Genomic DNA, 24,698 nt, shown 5'->3' with positions numbered 1-24,698 from the left:
AATTATACTTCAATTAATGTATTTTAAAAAGATAAAACCATCAACAATAATTAAATCTATTATAAAACAAAATAATTTAAACTAATATGTAGCATGTCATTTAAAAGGTGTGAAAAAATTCAAGAAGTGATAGTACTCCTAAAAATAGTAACAAAATTTCTTTATTAACCTTTATCAACTTTATTTTCCACTTTCACTTTTTGTTGATGTATAACACTTTTCTTATTAATATCTTTTATCAAATTTTAAAGAAGCATTTTATTTAGACCTTTTTCATTATCCCTTCTTATGTTACATAAGCTATATTTATTAATATACTTTTGGCGTTTTAACTTTTAAAATAAATATTTTTCTTAAATCCTTTTTTATAAAATTTTCGTATTTCTCATCATAAAAAACGTTTCAGAAAGTTCTCTTTAATTTGCATAACTTGTATTTAATAATATATTTTTTACCATTTTCATAATTTAAAAAATTCTTTTTAAAAACATTATATTTTGCAATAATAAAATAATAAAATCATATTTAAAATTTATGCAAAAATGTTCGAAGAAATAATCCACTGGTGGTTACAGGTAAAAACTTACTTTGTGTGTCATTTTAATTAATTAATGATCTAAAAGCATCTTCTTTTAAATTAATTATGTTCATTTTATTAACCAATATAAAGCCAAACCGTCACAATGAATAATTAAAGATTTAGTTTATTTTTTTCTGCTTTCTCCCTTTCTTTCACTTATTATTTTACGTCTGGATTATACCAAGAAAATAGATGATTTAAAAAATTCGATGAGGGTATTTTTTATATGCTATATAGAAATATTTTAGAAAAGTTGTAATTTTCAATTTTTACCTCTTTTAATGTCCTATATATTATAGAAAAAATTTTGCAAGCATAAATAAAAAAATATGGATTGAATGGTTAAAAAAGGGCCTCTTGCGTTACTAAAAAAGTTTAAAAAATTATATATAAAAAAATAAATATTTAAATAAATATACGAATATCAAATAAGAAAATGGTTATTAATATTAAAACATGCAGTAAATGTTTTTTTAATTGTCATCCTTAATACGTCTAATTTACTTTCACATGAAAAAAATATAAATACTTAGTTTAGGTTAAGTTAAATTTTACACTGTTTAAGCTTACGCTTATTTTATTCTTTAAACATACCACGATTACAAGCAGTCTTTCTAAAATAAATGGCTTTACAGATAAGAAAATTTCTCTCACATACGATACCTCTTCGTAACGTCTACTTGACCGTTGAAGATGATAGAGCAACCAGAGAGATATTTACGGCGTGTTTTTAGACATCGCGAACCTCCTTTCCGAACCTGAAATTGCGGATTTTAAGTGAAATATTACCCGAAATGGCCAAACGGAACATCCAATAACTTTGATTTGCGATTTAAACTTGTCTACCAGTAAGAAATGAAACGTTTTAAAGAATCAAGCTATTTAAACTGGAATTTACTAGAGGTAATTTTTTTGACTTTTTCAGGGATCTTCATTCGGAGTTTTGCAAGAAGCCTGGACTATGTGATGCTATGAAACCCACGAAAGGAAGCGACCTGCTGAAGTATTTGCATAAAGTTAGCTTTACAGGTAAATTATTTAGTTAATTATTTGCCTAACAAAAAAATCCAATTATAGAGCAGGAAAAAAATTAAACTTTATAATAACATTATAACAACCATAATGTAACCCCCTAAAACTAACATATCGTAGCCGTCATATAAAAGCTGCGGAAGTCTATTTTTTTAGAAATCGAGATATTAGCGCCATCTTTTTAAGCACTTAAATATGATATGGGCGCAAGTCTATTGACTTCTTTTAATATTTATATCAAGGGTTTGCGTCAATTATTTGTAATTTTTTAGGCACAAAAATTTTGCCCACTCTTGATACAGGTAACAAACCTAATATAATTCTTTATAGTGTCGGGTGCGGTGCACAAAATCGCAACTCCATTTTCGCTAATGCGCTTTTAAACTTGGCACTTCAAAATAACATCTGCATTATTCAAAAATACTTAAAAAAAGATCATACGTAAATGGAGAATTTCTGGTAGAGTTATAAGCATACTGACTACCTTTGTTACACAAAAACTGCCAGAGTATACCAAAACCCTGTGAGCTTCAATATTTAAATGACAGTTGTCTATAAAGATTTTTCTAAACTTAATTTTTTTATTAAACTCCGGCCCTGGATCTAAAAAAGGCGATCCCGAGGTTCAAGACACAAGAGCCCTAAAATGAAAACCTAAGGGATCAATTGATTTTAAATTACGACATTCTAAAAACTTCCAAATGTTACCTGTTAGGATAAACCAAAACTTAAAGTTTATATATACTATAATATACCAAAATAAACTTCAAATAAAACAATAAAAAATTTTGAGCCTTGGCACATGATTATCATGCATTTTATGACTCCCTTGAACCTGAATAGATTAGAGTATACCCGTTTTTTGAAAATGGAGTTTTTACTTGTTGCCAAAAATATTATTAATTTAATAGACACATTTTATCTATTTCAACAAATTAATAATAATCACTCAATTAAATAGTATAAAGCAAACTAAAACTTCAAACTACCACGTGCATTTAATTTCTTCTTCTTTCCTCTCAAGTAAAAGTTCAAAGTACGAAATATCAACTTTATTAGTTCACTCACAGTTCACGGCCTTAAACTGTTCAGAACACCTGTAAACAAACAGAAAAGTTCAAATTCAATTTGCCAATCCCGTACCCGGACTTCGACAGTTCTAATTTCCTGAAATATTTAGGAAATCATTACGAGAGGGAAGTTCAGATCCAATTTTAACACTTTAATTTGTTCTTCACCGTCTGAGTGTGCAAATTTCCTAACGAATTTTAGGACTTTAACGAATCGGGTTTCCAAAAGGGTCTTGGCCGGAAAAAAGAGAAATGCTATATAAATTTATATAAAAACAATGGCAATGACTTAAGCATTTGCAGTTTCATTCCCTTATAGAGCCGTTTGATAAGAATGCATTATGGAACAGTTCTCAAGGAAAATCTGAAATGAATTGCAGGTGTATCTCGTGTTGTTATTTGCTTCTTTTGAATAATGTATAAGGCATTTATTTTCTTTTTTAGAAAAATAAAGATGATATCAGTACATATTTCTAATTAGGTATATTTGTGTTAAATTTAGAAAATATAAAGGTTTAAAAAAATCGTCGAAAATCTGGTACAAAATTATTAATAGTTGCCAAAAGTAAAGAACATTGAGTGCCCAACATAAGGCAAATTTACCAACTTAAAAATGCGGAAAATAAATAGATAGTATAAACTAAAGTGATTTGTAAATAATGAATAAATATAATACACCGTATGTTTGGATTATTGAATAACAAAAATAGTTACAAATAAAAACGTGCAAAAAACTAGGTAGTAACTTATCCTATTATAAACTACAATCCTAAATCAAAATTATTTCATCGAACTATAAACTACTTACATTGCTCTGCAAATTCAAAAAAAAAGAGGAGGATTTAGATGTCTATTATTACTGGCTACATATTGGAGCTGGATAACTACGGAATGCTGGCACATAAGAGAAAGTTTACATAAGAATAGAGCATCATCAATAAAACTATTTAACAATCTAAAAAGATACCCTACAGTAAAATTGTATACATAGGCGTATGTAGTCAAATTTTACGAATCAAATGTATAAAGTTTTAAAAAAATATCTAAATTATTTATTTAAATAATGGAATGATTAAATATCGCTTAGAATATTAGTTTATGACTCTTTGCACGTAAAATTTTACGATTTAAGCATCCATGCCATGTGACAATACAAGCAACACCGGCACACGGACTATTCGCGGCACATCAAAGATTCTAATAGATCTCTGAACTGAACTTTACCTGAAGTTTATATTAAGAAGTATTTTAAATTCGACAGTTAGATGGCGATGTCTGTATTTGGAGAATAATGGTAGTTTGTTTGAACAGTATCTATAACCTGAATTAGTTTTTTTGGGTTTCTAGTATGTAGTTCTTAACTAATTTGTTTAATTATCTAACATATGACGTATGTAAAGCCTACTAGTCCATACTCAGCACCATCATTTCACCGTATACTAGTCCAAATCATTAGGAATTTATTAAAATCCCATTTTTTTTCAATTTAAATATTGCAGAATCATATTGTGTCATACATCCTTGTATTCGTAATAAAATACGCTATTTAATTCATGTTACAATAAATCTCTTAATGCTGTTTTGGAGAGCTTAAAAGGAGGCTGTTAGAAAATGTTTTAAAAGTCATTTGTTTTTCCCTATCTCTTTAAATACCGTCAGAAAAAAATAAAAACGAAATCGGAAAATTTCGGTTTTATAGGCATATCTCCGGAATTATTCGGAATTTCAAAAATTTTTAGACGACATATTGCTGGCTTAAAAATGCGCAATTTTTGTCTAATTTAACCATTTTCGTATCTCTTTTATTTACCAAGATCAAGAGAAGAATGTTTACTATCCCCATGTTGTTTAATGTTTACGCCGACGATATCTTTAAACCAGCTTTGGACAAATGTACTAAGGGCATACTAATTAACGGCATTGTTTGAGCAATATCAGGTTCGCAGATGACGCAGACAGTCTAGAAGGCCTATAAACACTAATGGCACGTATAACTGAAATTAGCCAACAGTAGAGTTGTCTCTCAGGAAGGCCATCACATGTCTTCGAAAGTAAATTTTAACTTAATGTTGGAGAAAAATTTTGTAACTTATATACAAAATCAAAATTTAATAGTGCACATTATGATACCAACAATACCTTATATTTTCTAAGCACATAATTAAACGAATTAAAAGAAAATTGAGGCCACGTAAAATGTGGAAACTGCAAAACTATACCGAAAACAAGCCGGTTACGACAACTTTCCAAATTTACGCAAAACAGAGAACGCTTATATATGCAATGAGATCCAGAGCAAGTATGAGATTTTCTTGCAATCTAAGCTTTCTAATTTTGCATGATACCTTAAATAAATTATTTATTAAGTCAGAGAAATTTCATTATACACCATTTGGTTTAAAAAAACAGTTTAAACACAAGACAAATGTGAGCTATCTATCTCGGAGCCACTACCTTGACATATAGAGTAGAGTTTATTAATGATTTGGGTATGAAATTGGATTCCAAACTGTTCTTCCGCGTTTATATAGAAAACATTCTTCAAAAAGCTCGAAACAATCTAGGTTTTATATCTTGATTTATAAAGTCACTTAAACATCATTAAGATTATTATACAACCCAGTTGTTAACTATAGAAGATGCGACATTAGTTTGCAATCCATTATATTGAGACCAGAATAAAAAGTAGACATAGACTTTTTTTAGTAACTATGCTGGTATTAAGTCATTAAAAAGTCGTAAAAACAATTTTGATTTAGTTTAAATTTTTGAAGTTATTAACAATTTAATTGACGCCTCCTACTGTCTGGAAAATTTGCATATTAAAGCTAATTCTTGTAGTTTGCGTACCAGCTCAACCATTAGCATCTCAAAATATTCTTTAAACAATTCTCTTCTATTTAGATGCGCCCGTAGTTTTAATTATTTTTGACAAATTAATTTCAATGAGGACATTTTCACCAGCCTTAAGAGATTCTACATAATTAAGCAAGGAAAACATTATATTATCCTCATTTTTTATTGTCATTATTCCTATTTTTTTATGATTTCTTAAGATACTATTACAGTTTTAGTGTTAGAATTTCTGGGTCCGTCATTACTTTCTAAATATTTTTTTCTACTGGTAATCCTATACTAATCTTTAACGGCTTTTAAATTAATAAATATTTTCCATTATTTTTCATTCAAAGTATACCTTTAATTTTAAATTCTCCATAAATTTTCCAAAGAAAAATTGAACTTTTCATTGTAACATCAGTTTCCCTATATTGTTATACAAAAAACCTGTATATTATTAAATAATCTAAAAGACCATCAAAAGCTATGTCAAATGATGTAACATAAATAGTAGGTTTATTATGTGGCTAAAAAAAAATAATGTCTTGTTTCCGAAAATATCTAATATATCATTGACCGTAATATATTTTTTGCTGGTTCAAAAAAATACCATTAAAAAGCAATAAATAAATTCAATTAGCCCCAAAACTCGCTTGGTAATTTTGTATTTTTTTGACATTGGTCCAGAGATCAATTTTCATTTTATAATAATAATAAAAGGACTTTTAAGTCAAATTATTCCGTAAGTGGCACTAGAAAAAATTAATTTATTATTAAATGCATGAATTTGTACCAAAAACACCTCATTCGTGGCTAGAATCCCGCAATACATACGCTTTCTCTAATTATTAAATTTCTTACATTCGACTTAGACATTTTTTGAGCCACCCTTAAACTTTTTAGTAAAAGTTTTAATATTTGCGTAACAAAAGGAACAAAATATAATTAGAATTTTATACTATTACAAACTACTAATAATATATTAATTATATAAACTGGAGTACACTGCAAAAGGCATAAACATCAAAAACTCTATAATTAGTTCTAAACCCAGAATAAGCCCATTATAAGGTAGCAGATGGGCTTATATGTAGGATTTCCTGCAAATGCTGCGCTTTTCGGCAAACGACGTAATTAATCCAAAAATGTAGACTTGCTCGCTCTGGCTGGCTAACCTTTTGTTTGCTTGTTCAGGTACTCAGAACACGATACATATTTTAGTATGTATTAAGCTATATCCGCTTAATTAATAATTAAATCTATTTTATACACGGTAAATTTGAGAGTTGCAGTATTTCAAAAAAAAATTATCTATACTTTTATTTATAGGGTGGGCAAGGCAGTTTTGAGGCAAAGTCACACAGAAAAATCTTCAACCCTTTAAAAGAAGTTGTCAACCTTAAATTTCCTTAACTTTAACCTTAACCTTAACTTTGTCAAATGGTTTTGATTGAAAAAGTCTATTTAATTCCCTATACGTTACTGTTTATTTTTGAAATACCAACCTTCATTTAGTGATAGAGGTTATTTTCAAACCGTTGTCGTATGTACATTATAGAACATTTGCGATGGCACAAAAAAATCCATGATAATTAAATCTGGTAAACCATGACACCCAATTGCACCCCTTTGACCAATTTACCATCCTGGAAACGTGTGATTTAAATAATTGCGCACATTGTGCTAAAAACCTGGAGGAAGGTCCGTCTTGGTAAAAATATTTTCTTCTTTATTGTATGTAGGATCAATGGTATCTATTTGTTTGAGCTAAATCGATAGTATTTTATAATAAGTTTAGGTTCAGTTTAAGGAAACAAACATATTGTTTAATGTAGGTTTTCAATGAAATTTCCTAAGATATCAGCCTTCTAAAATATTACTTAGAATACGTAAATACAAGTTATACAAAAGTAAGTAAAGTCCAAGCGATGTTGATAAATTAGGAAACATTGATTTCTTCGAGTTCACTGTTGATCATCAAGTTCACTTTACTCTACGTTTGTTAAATCTAACGCCGACCTTTACCATACTTATTAGTTTAAAAGAGTTTTAATATTGAGCATTTATTATTTTCCTCGGTAATTTAAAATATGATAAGATACTGAAAAAGAAGAGATATAGGAAGTTTACCCATCCAGATTGCCTATCTAACTCTTGAAAATTCATCACGATTTCAAAACTTCCATATAAAGTTTTAATGCATTTTATAAAAACCACCTCGAAGGAGCTTTTATCTATGTTGTAACTAAAAGTTTCTAGAAAGGTGGTTTATTAAGGCGGCTTTTATTTCACTTATGGATTACCCGAGCACACGCTTCCGCCTCGATCAGTTTTTACTTTGTTTTAGAAATTAATATCGAAACTTAAGTAGCACCCAGGCTTAGCACTTTAATTTTCTTTTCTTAAACTATATTATCTCTTGGTGATGCACCTAGAATATATTTTATAAATTAGCATATTCAAGATACATTCAGCAAAAGTGAGATTCATGTTTATTGGACATTTTTTAACTTTTTGTCTATTTGATATACAAAATTGAAGCTGACTTCAGATTTATTATAAAATCCATTGAAGCTATGGGTGAAGAAACTATTAATATTATCATTGTTGAGTAGTTTGAGTTAAGTTCTCGAGTTTGCAGTAGATAATGACGAAGGTACCAAATATGGTTCATATGGAGAAACTTTAGATTATTAATATAGTTCATGAAGAAAGTAAATAGAACTGTAGTCAAGTAAGGAAGTTTAAAAAATGCAGGATGCCAAAATTTAAAACAGCATAATTCTATTGAAGTTGATTCAGCTTGGGCTACTAAAAGGACTCAAAAACTGCTTTTAGTCATCAATAAGTTACTGTCTTTTGTTAAAGATCATAATCTGAAAATAAATTATTAAAAGGGAAAAATCTTCCTAGATTATCCAAGATTTCTATCAATAACTTAGAGGTATTGGCTGGTATCTGTGAAAGACGTATGAGGGTGTTATTAGGGTAATGTTTGTCTAAGTAAATAAAATTATATAAGTTGGTCGTACAGTAAGGAATAAATTCAATATCTCGTAATTTTTTTTTCTTAAATCGTTTGGACCCGTCACTTGTTTATACACCTTTATTTTTTTTCGGGGCATATTTTGCGAAAAAAAAATTATACTGGGTGTCTCAAAAAAGCTTTGCTAACTTTGTTTCCAATTTGCAACCTAATTTTTTTGTTGCATTTTTGGATTGTCCTTAGAATTTTAAACATTATGATAACACATGTGCTATACCTAAGTCCCAGCGTTCTGGAGTTATTCTCACTCAAAATTGGAAAGTTGAAAAAATGTCATGAAGAGAAGGAAAAATTAAATAATTTTTAAAACGTTTTATTCTATCTAACGAGCTTCGTAAAGTTCAAAATAATTTTATTTCAGAAGATTTTCGAAATGTCCTCCGTTGGTAATTGACAATAGCCTAATCTATCTACAAATTCCTGCTGCACATTTCGAACCATTTCGGGCGTTATTCAACCTATTTCTTGACAGATGTGTTGTTTTAAATCATCTAGATTTTCCGGTTGGCTTTTAAATATTTCTCCTAAAGTATCCCCATAAAAAAAGTCTAGTGGTGTTAGATCGGGTAATCTTGGTGGCCAATAACTCCGCTCCTTCCAATCCACCTGTTTAGGAAAATGTCGTGCAAATATAAGTTCAAACTTCCACAGCAAAATGGGTGGCAGTACCATTTGGTTAAAATCAGATATTATGGTGTGGTACATCCGGACTATTTCAAGAAAAAGAATAGCCCGAGCTGCAACAAATTCCTTTTCTAGAAAACTGAGATATCCGATAAATTTTTTAAAGGCATGATAATAATGTCACCAACAACGCCATCCCAAACGTTTATTTTTTTTCGATTGAATTGTGTATACCCTTCCTTCATCCAGTGTGGATTTACACCGCACCAATACCGATAGTTCCGGGTATTTACGCCACCATTCAAGTAGAATTGGTGTTATTGTTATTACTATATTGGCGAACGATTGGGGTATTTTTGATTAAATAACGCTATGTCTCAGTAAGCCGCATATTAATGTAATGTGTTAAAAAAAACGAAAATAGACTAAAAAACTAGTAAAACGTTACCAAAATACTCACAGAATTGTCAACGATAATAACTATTCTTTTGTTTCCCGCGTCATAAATCCTAAATCTACTATGGAGCTATGCCGAAATATTGAATTTTCAAATTCTGAATGAAAATAACTCCAAAACGCTTGGTATAGCACGTGCTTAATGAAAAATGATAAGAATTGTAAGGGCAACCAAAAAATGCAATAGGTAACAAAATTGAGTTAAAATTTGAAAAAAAAAATTAAAGCAAAGCTTTTTTGAGACACTCTGTATATTTGAGACACTCTCTCATATTACATAATGTTTTCCCTTTTCAAATTAGAAACTAGCAGGTACTTATTATTCAAATTATAGTTTTATACTAACATAAAAGGCAAAAATAACAACGATTATTATTATTGTCTTATTATATTATAATTTCTCCTATATTTTTCAATTTAGTTAGTAAATGGAGCAGGCAGCCTCTTCTATAAGAGCTATTTAATATGACCTTTAAAAATCTCATAACGAGGTGCAGTAAATGCGGTTGCAATGTCATTAAAGACATAGATAACTTAAATTAAGTGCTCTTGCTGTCACGGAGGTAGACACTTTTCGTTTTCTCATTGTGCTTTTTAAATGGTTTTTTAAAATTGCATTTGCTGACTCTGGCTAAGCAGTTTTTACAGGAGGACTTAAAGGGATTGCCACATTTAACATTTATAAATATACGCAAATTCGAAAGTTAATTAAAAGAATGATTTTTAGCATCCAAGAAAATCTTATGAATATCTGGAAATGTCACTTTTCTGAGGCAACAATTAAGTTTTTCTAAAATAGAAACCTAATTAATTTTAAGGCGTTATTTGAATTTTACGCATTTCAATAACGTCTACACTTAGATGATGTATTTTTAACAATTTTCCAACCTCGGTTCTGCCAGATCTCTACACAAATAATTCTTATAATCTGGGATAATGCAGTATTCTGACTTGTTAATCTTGACATGTGTAAGCACAGTATATGTATATTAGCACCAATAAGTAAGGTAAACTTAATACTAGAGAAAACCACTCTGTTTGAGTCACGTTAAAACACCATATTTTGCTTAAAAGTATTCATCACTTGGACATTGTTTTTGATTTTTGCACTCTTCACATCGACGTCCTGGGATATTTATAATATTTTTCTTTATTCTAGATATTAATGACTACATCTTCCTTTTATCACTATAAAGCATGAATTTAGGATGGTAATTTATGAGGACTATCTTATGAAATGCAAATTCGTGAGTTAGTTTTATGATCATTAATTTTCTTGACTGTATTTTCAATTTGCTGCTTGTAACTTCTTAAGTACTACCTATTGATGGAATAATAATTTTGACTTTATTGATTCACAAGATAAAAGATGGACTTGGAACTCTTGTCGAACGTAGATAAGATAGTTTCAATCTTATTACAATTGCTCTAATATATGTAGAGACGGTTTTATGGAGTTGATCTTTGCAGAGATGACATAAAATTACGTTTTAAACAGGACGTTTCAACAAAATAATTGACTCGAATTCATGGTGAAGAGTTTCAGGAACATACGATTATGGTTCAATCTATTTGGCTTAATAGATTTCAATATTGTTACACTAGGATAATGTAACCTTATTCCCTTAACCTTTTCCTCTCAGAGACCTCAGAGACTAAAGAGAGGAACCCAGTTCCTCTCTTTGGTCTCTGATACTCATGGCTTTCTTTATGTCTTCTGTCTACGTTTTCCTGAGTCTCCTCGTTTTCTGCGATTTGATGGTATTTATTTCATGATAATTTTAGTCTTGTTTCTTACATCTTTTGGACATGTCCGTACCATATCAGCAGTTTTCTATGACTGATGTTATATGAATGATACTATAGACGAGTCTAATTCCATACCAAGATACGTGTACCTTAACGTTGGAATTAGTTACTTTATCGATATCTAATTGAATGTAAGATGGTTCTCTCTTGTAAGTTTCGCGCCATATATTCTAAGTCGTCTTTATCGTTTGCTATGATAACTTGGTTGTCAGTAAATTATAGAGTAAATAAAGTGTCTTTAATATCGATGTCCATCCCGTTCCACTTTCTCTTCCATTGGTACAGAGCTCGCGCTACATAGATCTTAAACAATGTAGGTAATGCACAGCAACCTTGGCGGAAACCTTTATCTACCAAGAACTTTAAGAAGTTATTACCGATTCTTATATTTAATTATGTTCCGTTATATAAATTTTTGAGAGCTTTTATAATAGAGGGACTAAAATTGATTTCCTGATGAGTAAAACTTTCCATAACTTCATGACAGGAACTGTATCATACGCTTTCTTGAGATCTATGAACATAAGATGAGTTTCTTGGCTGAAGGCTGACGTTTTTCTATAACTTGTTTTAAGCAGAAGATATTATCCGCATACGTTCTTCCAGCTCGAAATCCTGACTGTTCTTTCACTTCTCTGTTCATATATTCATGTTCAATGAAATCTCCCATACATACGACTCATGGATAAACGATATATATGCCTCTTTTCATTTTGTATGGACCGGATCCTTATTAGGTACTGGCTGATGCACCAAGTGAGTTCTTGAAGCCGTTTTTATGTTTTACGTTTGACTAGTTCAGCAGGAATTTTTTTAAAAATTCTTTTTATTTGTTCAAAATATACACATAAAATACGGTAAGTAATACATAAATAATCTTATCAATTCTTCGAAAAAGAACAAATAAGAAAAGCATCGCGATTAAAAAAAACCGATACACAGATACATGCAACACCTCAAAGATGTCGATATATCTGCGGGATGCTACCCCCTAAGTGTCTAATACAAAAATCTTATTCTTATATAAATTAAAACCTAAGTCTACATAAAACCTAAAAATTAACGGAGGGATTCAATTTTTATTTTTTATAAAACATATATTTGTACTTATAATAATGTAACAAAAAATCCAAAAAAAAAATGAAAATATATAAATCACAAGATATTTCCTTGTTTGGTCAATAAGTTATTTTTAACACTCTGTATAAATGTAAATGTATATGTTGCGTAACTGAATGATTTTTGGAAATTCGCAGTTTTATGTTGCGGAATTAAGAAATTATTTATATGTATAACCACTAACATGGTTATGTCGACTACATTAAAATAACTGACGCAAAGAAGGTGGCTGACCAGTTTTTAAAACTCTATGCACAAAACTTAGCGAATGACATTTTCGCCTGTTAGTTATTGATAAAATAGAAAGCCTATTCAACTGAGGCGTAATGTGTTCTCTGTATGTTATATTAAAAGAAGAACGTAAACAGGAGTTGTGTAATTTTTGAATTGAATTTGTCGTTTCCGATGTTAGTAAACTTCCGTAAACAACATCTTTATAATCCATAATAGACAAGACCAAACTGTTACAGAGAAAATAGTTTGACGGTATATATTTCTTAATGCTCCAGAGTTTCCTCAAATGCATATAGGCAGTATAGTTTTTGCTTCACATGTGCATTAAAAGATAGTTCAGAATCCAGATAAATACCTACATTTTTAACTTCCTCCACTATTGGAAGGCGTGTATCATTCATTAAATTTTAGTTTGGTACCACCAAGAAATATTACAGACGATTTAGAAGGGTTAAGTTTTAAATTGTGATTTTTGGCAAAATTATTATATGATTCAAGTCAGTTAATAAAACAGTTTTGTGCAGTTTGCACCTGACTTTCAGGGAATGATATATATATTTGCGAATCGTCCGCATACTGTTGTATCTTGCAATATTGTAGATGCTTATACATATCCGCAACATAAATAGAGAACAACAGTGAGCCCAAAATAGACCCTTGACGTATTCCCTGTGACGTAATCGAGTAATCTGACTTAGCTAGAAGGTAGTGATTAGTACGTATTGGAACACAGTGGTAACGGTTGCTAAGATAAGATGAAAAAAATCTATCCAGGTTCTTGAAAGGCCAAAATATTGCAGTTTTGCTAGAAGCAGCTTAAGTCCGAGCTCTTAGGTGGTTTCTTTCTTCGAAATAGTGATGATCACCACAGGGTTTTTTTATTATTAAAGCAAACGCTTAAACCAAAGGATACTGTGTATATAGATACCATGGGTACTACGTCAATGATGGTATTTTTACTTTGATAATATGATGTATGTTATAATTGCAAATCTGAGTTAGTTGTATGATCATTAAATTTTTCGATGGTATTTTTGTTATTCTTCTTTCTAGTGAGATGTAAAGGTACACAGCATACCTTGTAGATTGTAGATTGAGAAGGGAGTCGTTTCGGCTGATCCGCCACTCAGCACTGCTACCTGTGAGATATTTTGTACATAACTCTACTTGTCTTAGTTTGTCTCAAAAAGTCTTAGACTTCTGCCGTACAAAGCTATATTTTTGGGAGGTAGTTGTCCCACTTCTTGAGGTGTTGGTTGTACCCCTTCCAGGTACTTGAGCCTCTTGCAGAGTTGGGTCGGGCATTCACAGAGCAGGTGTTCTGCTGTTTCCGTGGCATTGCTGCAGAATCTACATTGGTCGTCCTCTGTTATACCTATTGCCTTTAGGTGATATTTCACTGGGCAGTGACCGGTTAGGAGTCCGACTGCTGTTCTGATGTCTGATCTGTTCATGTCTAGGAGCTGTTTAGCTCTTTTTCTAGAAGTGGTTATAAACTTTTTTGCCTGTCTTAGTCCTGGTGCTCTTCTCCCGTGCGACAGCAATTGTTCTTTTTCCCACCTGTTTAGGTCTTCGGTGATGTGGATCTTCATTAAACCACAGTATGGCTCTGGACCATAGTATGGTGTTTGAGCCCCTTTTTTTTGCGAGGCGATCGGCTTCTTCGTTCCCCTCAGCACACCTTCCTCTAAACTCTTTTAATTTAGTTATATACACAAGGGTTTGAGTCAATGTGTGTATATCTGATACCAATTTTAATTTTTTTATTCCCTGATAATGGACATCGCTGTGTCTGAAACATGTCGGAAATTATAAAAACCGAATGATGTTTAATAAATGAGTGAGAGACTATAGGATTTTCATTTTACCTTAATCTATGAGTTTACTGCAAGTATGGACTATTTCTCCACTCTTTTAATTTATGTTAGAGCTACTATTTGCATCTTTTTTCAAAGATTAATACAAAATTACTGACTATAGGTCGAGAATGCCCTTGGTTAGTTTAGTGCTTTATATGCTTTAATATAATTAGCGACGTGAGCCTCGATGTAAATAGAAAAGTTTCTTGGCTTTAATCATATTTTATTATTATTTGAATTTTATTAGTACAAGGTGTAAGAAATGAGTTATGCTTCAATTTTTAAATTTTAACTAGGACAACCTTTATATTTTTACCCTCTATTTAAATGTCAAAAAATCACAAAATATGATAAAGCAATAGTTAATTTTTTTTTAAAGATACATCCTATATTTAATAGCTTTTTGATAAAAAGGTTTAAAATACCTATTTAATGATATATAATTTTTCTTTTACATTACATAACCCTAACATATAAATAAAAAGAAAGTATTTATAAATATATAAGTACATATTTTAATTTTTAAGTATTGAAATGTTTTTAACATAACACATACTCAAATATTTCACGTGTTTTTTAAATGCCAAACACAGTTTTACATAAAACAATGATTTCCTAAAATTAATACTCTTTAAGTTACTCTAAGAAGTATGGAATAATAATCTCCGCAAGAAAATATTTATATATTATGAAATATTTAAAAAATTGGCCAAAATTCTCTAATAAATTCCATTCATGATCAGCTTTATTGTGTAAGATTTGATTTTTTGAATATTTTAAATTAAAATTTGAAAAGTTCCTCATCCAAAAGTAATTAAATTTTCAAGTGTTTTTAACGCATCATGCAATGAAAAATTAAAAAGTTCTTTTTTTTTTAATTTAACAAACATACAAAGGCACAACACGAATCCATTTCAAATAATACCATTGTAAAATGCTATTCCAGCGAAGAACAATTTCCATATAAGAGCGGAAGGCAAATGCATTTTAAAATGTTTAGCACGCAATTTAGTTAAAAATGGAATTTTTTCCCATAATAATTCTTGTTGATTATTTTTCCGGTTTGTTGTGGTTTTGTTTAGGATTTTGGGTTGTTTGCATAATAACGTTGTTGTTTTATGAATTGTTTCAATAAAAGTTTTAATTAAGGTGCAGCTTAGTATCTTTATCATAAGGCTTTCATTTATATTTTAATATAAACCGTTAGTCAAAAATTAATTTTCAAATTGAAAGGATTCTTAGTAATTTGGCACACAAAGAAATGGGCTGTAGAAGTAACTAACTGCTCAAAGAAAAGTGATTATTTTAAAAGTTTGCCCGGATCGGAGCTTTATCAAAGAGTACAGTTCGAGAAATTTAAATCCTGCTTTAATTTGGCGATGGATGATGACCTTTTATATTTAATTTTTGTGTTTGTTTAATCTGTTGATATTTAGGATTCAAAGTAGTACAAAAGCTTTTTCCTAATAAAGGTTTAATATAAATACAAAAATATTTTTGTAATCCTTAAATTCTTAGCTATAGAAAGACAGAGAATTTTAACAATGTGTTTTTTTAATTATAATGTCTTTATTAATTTAGACGTTTTCATAACTTCACTTTTAATATAAACAATTTTTATTCTGTAAACGCCCAGTATTTTACACTTTAAATTTTAGCTAAATAATTTAATTTGTGCTTATAAATTAAGCTTATTTTATTGGATTATTGATATTTTCGTTAAGAATTTTTACTTTATATGCTAAATAAATACAGTATCAATACTAACATTTTAATTAACAAATGTTAAGCATTTCTTTAAATTTAAAAATACATACATTTTCATATGTATAGATTTCATTTCTATAGATGAACTATTTTTTTTAAAGTGGTAAATGGTTATTTTAAATGTGATCTTAATAAAATTACAAAATGTTTTAAAATTATACTCACTTCAAAGTCCTTCATATTTATTTAATTAAATTTATTCAATTCTCTACAATTCACTCCGTAGATGCGATGCTGTACAACCAATTCAAAAAAGTCACCAAAAATAACTTTGTCGGCGTAAATATTGTTTTTTACTCTTAACCGAATTGAAGCCTACAAAACTAATATTTTGTTTTTTTTTTCTACGATCTACGATCTTTCTACGATTTCTCTTAAGGTGCGATGCATAAAATGTAAAAAATTGTCCTTTACCATGTTACTTACCGAAAGATGATTACCAGAGTTATACTATTATAAATAATAATTTTTATAATGGCCTTATAATGAAGCCATGATGCAAACAACGTTAGATGAAAAAAGCATCACTCTACTTTCTGGAAAAGTTTTTTTAGTTTACAAGAAAGTTCATCATTAACATTTCGTATGAAAATAATAAAAAAATAAATAGAGGATCACACATTTAAAGAATTAAACTATTTGTAACTAGCATGACAAGCAGCACAAATTGTAACAGCATCTAGGGCTAGGCAGACGACAAATATGAAAAAATAAAAATTCCGCTTGATTTCTTGTAATTAAATTTTGTTCTTATGACGTGGTAAACATATTACAATACGTGATAACAAAATTATTATTTCTTTATTTTTTTCTTTATATTACTTTTATCAAAAATATCAAGCGAATATTAGTAATGTAGTTTAAGAATATATTTGTCGCAGACGGTTACGATATTTAATATGTATGTATTAACATTAATCCCAATTACTATTAATCAATTCATAAATATTTCTTAAATACTTGTCACCGAACATTTGACCGCTATTTCAAATTTTGATTTACGTGAATGCGAATTGCATTAAAAAAAGAGAATTAATTTTTATCAAAAAAGTTTTGTTCAAAGACTTCAAGAAATTCACAATTTTGGATGTATAGATTATATAGTTTTTTAAATCAATATAATAATTGGAATTGTTCGCTTAAGTTCCTATTAAGAAATTTATCAATCGAGCAAGGTGGTGACAAGTAATTTGTATTGAAAGTGCTGCAAAGCACATTATTTTTGTCACGTTGCTGGTCTCAATACTCATCATTATTTTATATATTTATAATAATGCACACAACTGTCGTTATGTATTATTAAGATTACGTGCTTCTTGCAGTACTTTTATATTTCATAACAAGAAAATATTTTCATTTTTTTAAGAAACCGCTTACTTTGATCGAATATTTAGCACAAGATATTCTTATGCATATATGATGTAATTGTACTAATTTCTTTACATACTTAATTCTTTCATACTTGATATTTCATATTTCATATTTGATAAATTTATGTAATTGTGTAAGTAGAAGAACTCGCATACAACCAAAAATTTCTGGTCAAAAAGAGGAATACATGAAGCTGACAATAAACTTTCTTCTTTTTTATGCATTTGTAAATTAGATAGATTAAATTTGTTTTAATAATTCGAATATTTGCTCATTGCTTGTCAGTAACATATGTAACTACATGAAGATTATAAACTTCAATACGCTTCATTTTCAAATTTGCCGCTTCAAATTGACACTTAATTGACCAGAGTGTAGTCTGTTTCATATAAGCCATAACATTTTGATAAATCGAAAAATTCGTGTTTACAACTCTGTACATGAATTTAGCTGAACGCGTCTTAACATTTAATATTAGAAAAACGTTTAATTAGGTGTAAGCTTCTTCTGATAGACGTCGAGCAACAACACGGAGATTTTGCTCATCAGTGTATTTTAAGTAACAATGTGTATGTATCATTAGAGTCACATTACGACTTTATACTAGTAAGTACAAAGTTGGACAATATTTTCAAATTTCCTGTCACTGTCTAAAGAGATTCCTCAAGGATCTATTTTGGGTCCCCTGCCTTAATTTATACATTTGACATGGAATACCATGCAGATCTTTGTGAAATGCAAACTCGTGTTAGCTTCAATCTTAAAGAAGCAATTAATGCGGCAAAGTCAATGATGTATCTCGTCAAAATGTTTATATTTATGCATCTAGAAACGGTCTAAAAATAAATCGTTAGTTATGTTTTTTGGTCCAAATAGTCAATTTTGAACTCAAAATAGCTGATAATATTATCCCAACAGTAAACGAGGATGAAAATATAAGTGTGTTGTTTGATCTTAGATTTTGAAAAGTCTATTATTTCATTAAGGTAATTATTTAAAATTACTTTAAAAAAGCATCTTTTCAAGTTTTGCCACTTCTCGATTTTTGTCCTTTAAATACAAGCTGAAAAAACAACAACGATTTTTATTGGATTATTGATATTTTCGTTAAGAATTTTTACTTTATATGCTAAATAAATACAGTATCAATACTAACATTTTAATTAACAAATGTTAAGCATTTCTTTAAATTTAAAAATACATACATTTTCATATGTATAGATTTCATTTCTATAGATGAACTATTTTTTTTAAAGTGGTAAATGGTTATTTTAAATGTGATCTTAATAAAATTACAAAATGTTTTAAAATTATACTCACTTCAAAGTCCTTCATATTTATTTAATTAAATTTATTTAATTCTCTACAATTCACTCTGTAGATGCGATGCTGTACAACCAATTCAAAAAAGTCACCAAAAATAACTTTGTCGGCGTAAATATTGTTTTTTACTCTTAACCGAATTGAAGCCTACAAAATTAATATTTTGTTTTTTTTTTTCTACGATCTACGATCTTTCTACGATTTCTCTTAAGTTGCGATGCATAAAATGTAAAAAATTGTCCTTTACCATGTTACTTACCAAAAGATGATTACCAGAGTTATACTATCATAAATAATAATTTTTATAATGGCCTTATAATGAAGCCATGATGCAAACAACGTTAGATGAAAAAAGCATCACTCTACCTTATGGAAAAGTTTTTTTAGTTTACAAAAAAGTTCATCATTAACATTTCGTATGAAAATAATAAAAAAATAAATAGAGGATCACAAATTTGAAGAATTAAACTATTTGTAACTGGCTGACAGGCAGCACAAATTGTAACAGCATCTAGAGCTAGGCAAACGACAAATATGAAAAAATAAAAATTCCGCTAGATTTCTTGTAATTAAATTTTGTTCTTATGACGTAGTAAACATATTACAATACGTGATAACAAAATTATTATTTCTTTATTTTTTTCTTTATAATACTTTTATCAAAAATATCAAGTGAATATCAGTAAAATAGTTTAAGAATATATTTTTCGCAGACGGTTACGATATTTAATATGCATGTATTAACATTAATCCCAATTACTATTATTCAATTCATAAACATTTCTTAAATACTTATCACCGAAAACTTGACCGCTATTTCAAATTTTCGATTTGACGTAAATGCAAATTGCATTAAAAAAGAAGCAATTAATTTTTATCAAAAAATTTTTCTTCAAAGACTTCAAGAAATTCACAATTTTGGGTGTATAGATTATACAGTTTTTCAAATCAATATAATAATTGGAATTATTCGCTTAAGTTCCTATTAAGAAATTTATAAATCGAGCAAGGTGTTGACAAGTAATTTCTATTAAAAGTGTTGCAAAGCACATTATTTTTGGCAAGTTGCTGACCTCATTGCTCATCATATTTTATATATTTATAATAATGCACACAACTGTCGTTATGTATTATTAAGATTACTTACTTCTTGCAGTACTTTTATATTTCATAAAAAGAAAATATTTTAATTTTTTAAGAAACCGCTTATTTTAATCGAATATATAGCACAGTATATTTTTATGCATATATGATGTAATTATACATTGTCTCTTTACATATTAAATTATTTCATATTTAATAAATTCATGTAATTGTATAAGTAGAAGAACTCGCATACAACCAAAAATTTCTGGTCAAAAAGAGGAATACATGAAGCTGACAATAAACTTTCTTCTTTTTTATGCATTTGTGAATTAGATAGATTAAATTTGTTTTTAATAAATTGAATATTTGCTTATTGCTTGTCAGTAACATAAGTAACTACATGAAGATTATAAACTTCAATACGCTTCATTTTCAAATTTGCCGCTTCAAATTGACACTTAATTGACCAGAGTGCAGTTTGTTTCATATAAGCCATAACATTTTGATAAATCGAAAAATTCGTGTTTACAACTCTGTACATGAATTTAGCTGAACGCGTCTTAACATTTAATATTAGAAAAACGTTTAATTAGGTGTAAGCTTCTTCTGATAGACGTCGAGCAACAACACGGAGATTTTGCTCATCAGTGTATTTTAAGTAACAATGTGTATGTATCATTAGAGTCACATTACGACTTTATACTAGTAAGTACAAAGTTGGACAATATTTTTAAATTTCCTGTCACTGTCTAAAGAGATTCCTTAAGGATCTATTTTGGGTCCCCTGCCTTAATTTATACATTTGACATGGAATACCATGCAGATCTTTGTGAAATGCAAACTCGTATTAGCTTCAATCTTAAAGAAGTAATTAATGCGGCAAAGTCAATGATGTATCTCGTCAAAATGTTTATATTTATGCATCCAGAAACGGTCTAAAAATAAATCGCCAGTTATGTTTTTTGGTTCAAATAGTGTACAATTTTGAACTCAACATAGCTGATAATATTATCCCAACAGTAAACGAGGATGAAAAAGTGTGTGTGTTGTTTGATCTTAGATTTCGAAAAGTCTATTATTTCATTAAGGTAATTATTTAAAATTACTTTAAATAAGTATCTTTTCAAGTTTTGCCACTTCTTGATTTTTGTCCTTTAAATACAAGCTGAAAAAAAAAACGATTTTTAGCCAAGAATCGAACAAAAGGCTTAGCACATTGTTGTAGATATGTTTTTTATTGTTGCATAGTTTTTTTTCTGGGTACCTACTTTGTTCATATTTTTCTTAATTTTTCTGTAGTTTACCACTAATTTAGTTCTTCTTTATTTATTTTTTGAAGTGGTAATTGCTGCATGTTTTTATTAGCTATTAATTTATATTTATATCATTTGTTAATCTTTTGTTGTAATTGCTATGCTATTCAGGAACAAAATTACTAATAACAAAAATTTAAATATAAATTTATTTTGTTTTGTACATGTAGGTTAGTAACGATTTGTGAAGTGATTACTATATACTCGGTTAAGGAAACAGCCATGCTACCCTTGCCCAGGGTAAGGCTTTTATTCTTATTAAATAATAATAGTACGAAATTACTATACAGGATGTTTCAGAACTATAGGATCAAACTTCTGGAGGTTGTTCAGTGCAACAGAAGAATCCATTTAAGTATAGGAACCCATGTCCGGAAATGCGTCACTACGCCACTACGACCCTAAAACGCGTTAAAATTTATAAAAAACATTAATTACCTAAATAGGATCTGCTGCATTTATTTTTACCTTTTGTACATGATACCATAACAACAATTGTTTAAAATCAACGCTTATCAATGTCAATTCTCAATGTCATGTAAACATTTATTGTTAATGGAAAACTTTACCAATCAAGAATTGGCGGATATGTATTTGGCATACGGAGCAACAAACTGCAATGCATGAGCAGCATCGCGGTTGTATCATGAACGTTATCCCAAACGACAGCATCCTGGATACAAAAAGTTTATTGCAGTTCATCGGCGGCTCGCTGAGACAGGCATGTTTAAGACCAAGATGCATGATACTGGTGTTGCTCGAACCGTAAGAACGGTCGAATTTGAAGAGCAGGTTCTTCAGCGAGTTGCCGATGAACCATCAAATAGCACACGTGACGTCGCTAAGAATATGAATAGGAGTGACGCTTCTGTCTGGCGGGTACTACACGAGCAACAACTCCATCCTTACCACTTCCAGAAAGTTCAAGGTATGACTGCAGCCGATTATCATCGTAGAGTTCAATTTTGTCGATGGCTTCTGGATCACATCATTGCACAACCAACTTTTTTACGATATGTTTTGTTGACCGATGAAGCCTCTTTCACCAGAGACGGTATTTTCAATAGTAAGAATAGCCATGTTTGGGACAAAGAAAATCCTTATGCAATTTTTCCAAGAAAACATCAGAATCTGTCTGAATTGGTCTGTCAATTCAGATATTTATCTGCGTTTCTTGGAGGAAGTTCTCCCAGAACTCCTTGAAAATGTTCCACTAAACGTTAGACAGCAAATGTGGTTTCAGCATGATGGAGCGCCGGCTCACTTTGCTGTACAAGTGCGCGAGTATTTAGCTTAGCGGTTTGGACACCGTTGGATTGCCAGAGGTGGAGCAGTTTTTTGGCCTCCTAGCTCACCCGAATCCACGTCGCTCGATTTTTTCTCGTGGGGACATGTAAATTCTTTAGTCTATGAAACTCCAGTAGAATCAGAGCTAGACTTAGGACTTAGAGGACGAATAACAGCAGCATTTGAAATGATTCAAAACGAGGATCAAATTTTTAGTATAGTCCGCCGAAATCATGTGCGGCGTTTAAATCGGTGTTTTGAGGTTGGAGGACGACATTTTGAACAATTGTTATGATGGTATCATATACAAAAGATAAAAATAAATGCATCAGATCCTATTTAGTAATTAATATTTTTTCTAAATTTAAACGCGTCCTAGGGCCGTAGCGGCGTAGTGACACATTTCCGGATATGGGTTCCTATACTCAAATGCATTATACTGTTGCACTGAACAACCTCTAGAAGTTTGATCCCATAGTTCTGAAATACCCTGTATAACTAAAATAAATTAATCCGAAAAATGCTCTTATTTGTTTTTAAGTTAAAACCAATATTTATATTTTTTTAAAAAGAACTTTGAAATTAAAATAAATTGACGTGGTATTTTATAGGGAATACGTAAATTGTTGAGTATTAACATTTGAATGTGTTTCATCTTAAAAGTAGAAAAGCAGTATCTTAATGCTTAGAACAGATTTTGGATAAACTGCTTTTTAAAATAATTAATGATGTTAATCTCAAAAATGAAAACTGATACCAATACTTAAATACTCAAATGATATATTTTCGCTTTCCTTATTTCCTAGCTTGATTTTTTCTTGAAATATTCAAATTCATAGCAACTTTTTGGAACACGTTTAAAAAACTTTTATTTATATATATATTTATAGGATTCTTAAAACAGGTCAACCAGCATATTCAAAAGACCCTCTCACTACTTTTTGTCATAACTATAATACATGAGGTATTCATAATTTTGAAATACGAGGCAAATACAGGAAATAATCAGAGGCCATTTGAGCTTAATTTCTTATTGAGCAACAAAATTTTAGAATAATTTATCGGGAAAAGTTAAGACTTTTAAACAGAAAGTGTCGATATACGTGAATACTATATGTCGATTGATAAACAATTACTGTTACAAAGTTAAACCGTAACATTTTTGTTTTTCGATTATAATAATATTATGGAATTGAAAACTTGTTCTTTTCTTGCTATTCTTTTTTTTTTAATTTCTAGTTATTTAACGGTTTTTAGTTTTTAGTAATTTAATACTTTTCAGTCACTGTGCAGGTTCTTTTCACCAAATTGTAAAATTATAAAATTTGCTTACTTTTGTAATTTTTTGATTGGTGAATAAAATGTTTTTGAAATTTGCTAGTATCGTAATCTATTACAAAAAAAATATTTTTTCATGATACTTTATTATTTAACAAAATTATCGATAAATCTGAAAAAGGTTTAAAATATACAAATAAAAAAAACTAGAATTAAAATGGTATAAGTAAAACAAATGAAAACTAGGGTTAGAATTTTTTTGAGTTTTCTGAGTAGGTTTAAATAAAGACATCTAATAATTATAAAGGGTCTACCAATAAGAATGATATAAGTTTAAATTGCTAAAAAATAAAAACGAATTGGTTAATTCCTATGATTGATGTTTCATGTTGTAGTTTATGTAGCATTATGTTTTAAACAAAATATCACCACCTCAGCTACGGCGGCAGACGTTTAGATGATGAACCCAATTTTCAATTACTTTTTCTAACAAGTTGGGCTGAATTTCGCGAATAACCCTAGTTATGTTAAGTTTCAACTCATTGATGGTATAAGGATTGTTAGAAGAATACACCTTCGACTTCACATATCCCCAAAGAAAAAAGT

The 24,698-nt window shown here is 29.6% G+C and overlaps 1 protein-coding gene across 1 annotated transcript in view; it reads left to right on the top strand.

Moving 5' to 3' along the window:
- Positions 1-24,698, top strand: part of LOC126746648 (metabotropic glutamate receptor 2-like) — a 593,383-nt gene that overhangs the window by 510,896 nt on the left and 57,789 nt on the right. Inside the window, exon 9 of the mRNA XM_050454987.1 lies at positions 1,506-1,609. Within this exon, the coding sequence (XP_050310944.1) occupies positions 1,506-1,609 (104 nt within the window). The remainder of the gene's footprint in view (positions 1-1,505; positions 1,610-24,698) is intronic.

Source organism: Anthonomus grandis, chromosome 17 (assembly GCF_022605725.1).
Source record: "Anthonomus grandis grandis chromosome 17, icAntGran1.3, whole genome shotgun sequence".
In the NCBI taxonomy this organism is placed as follows: domain Eukaryota; kingdom Metazoa; phylum Arthropoda; class Insecta; order Coleoptera; family Curculionidae; genus Anthonomus; species Anthonomus grandis.
This window is presented reverse-complemented; position numbering and strand designations above follow the sequence as displayed.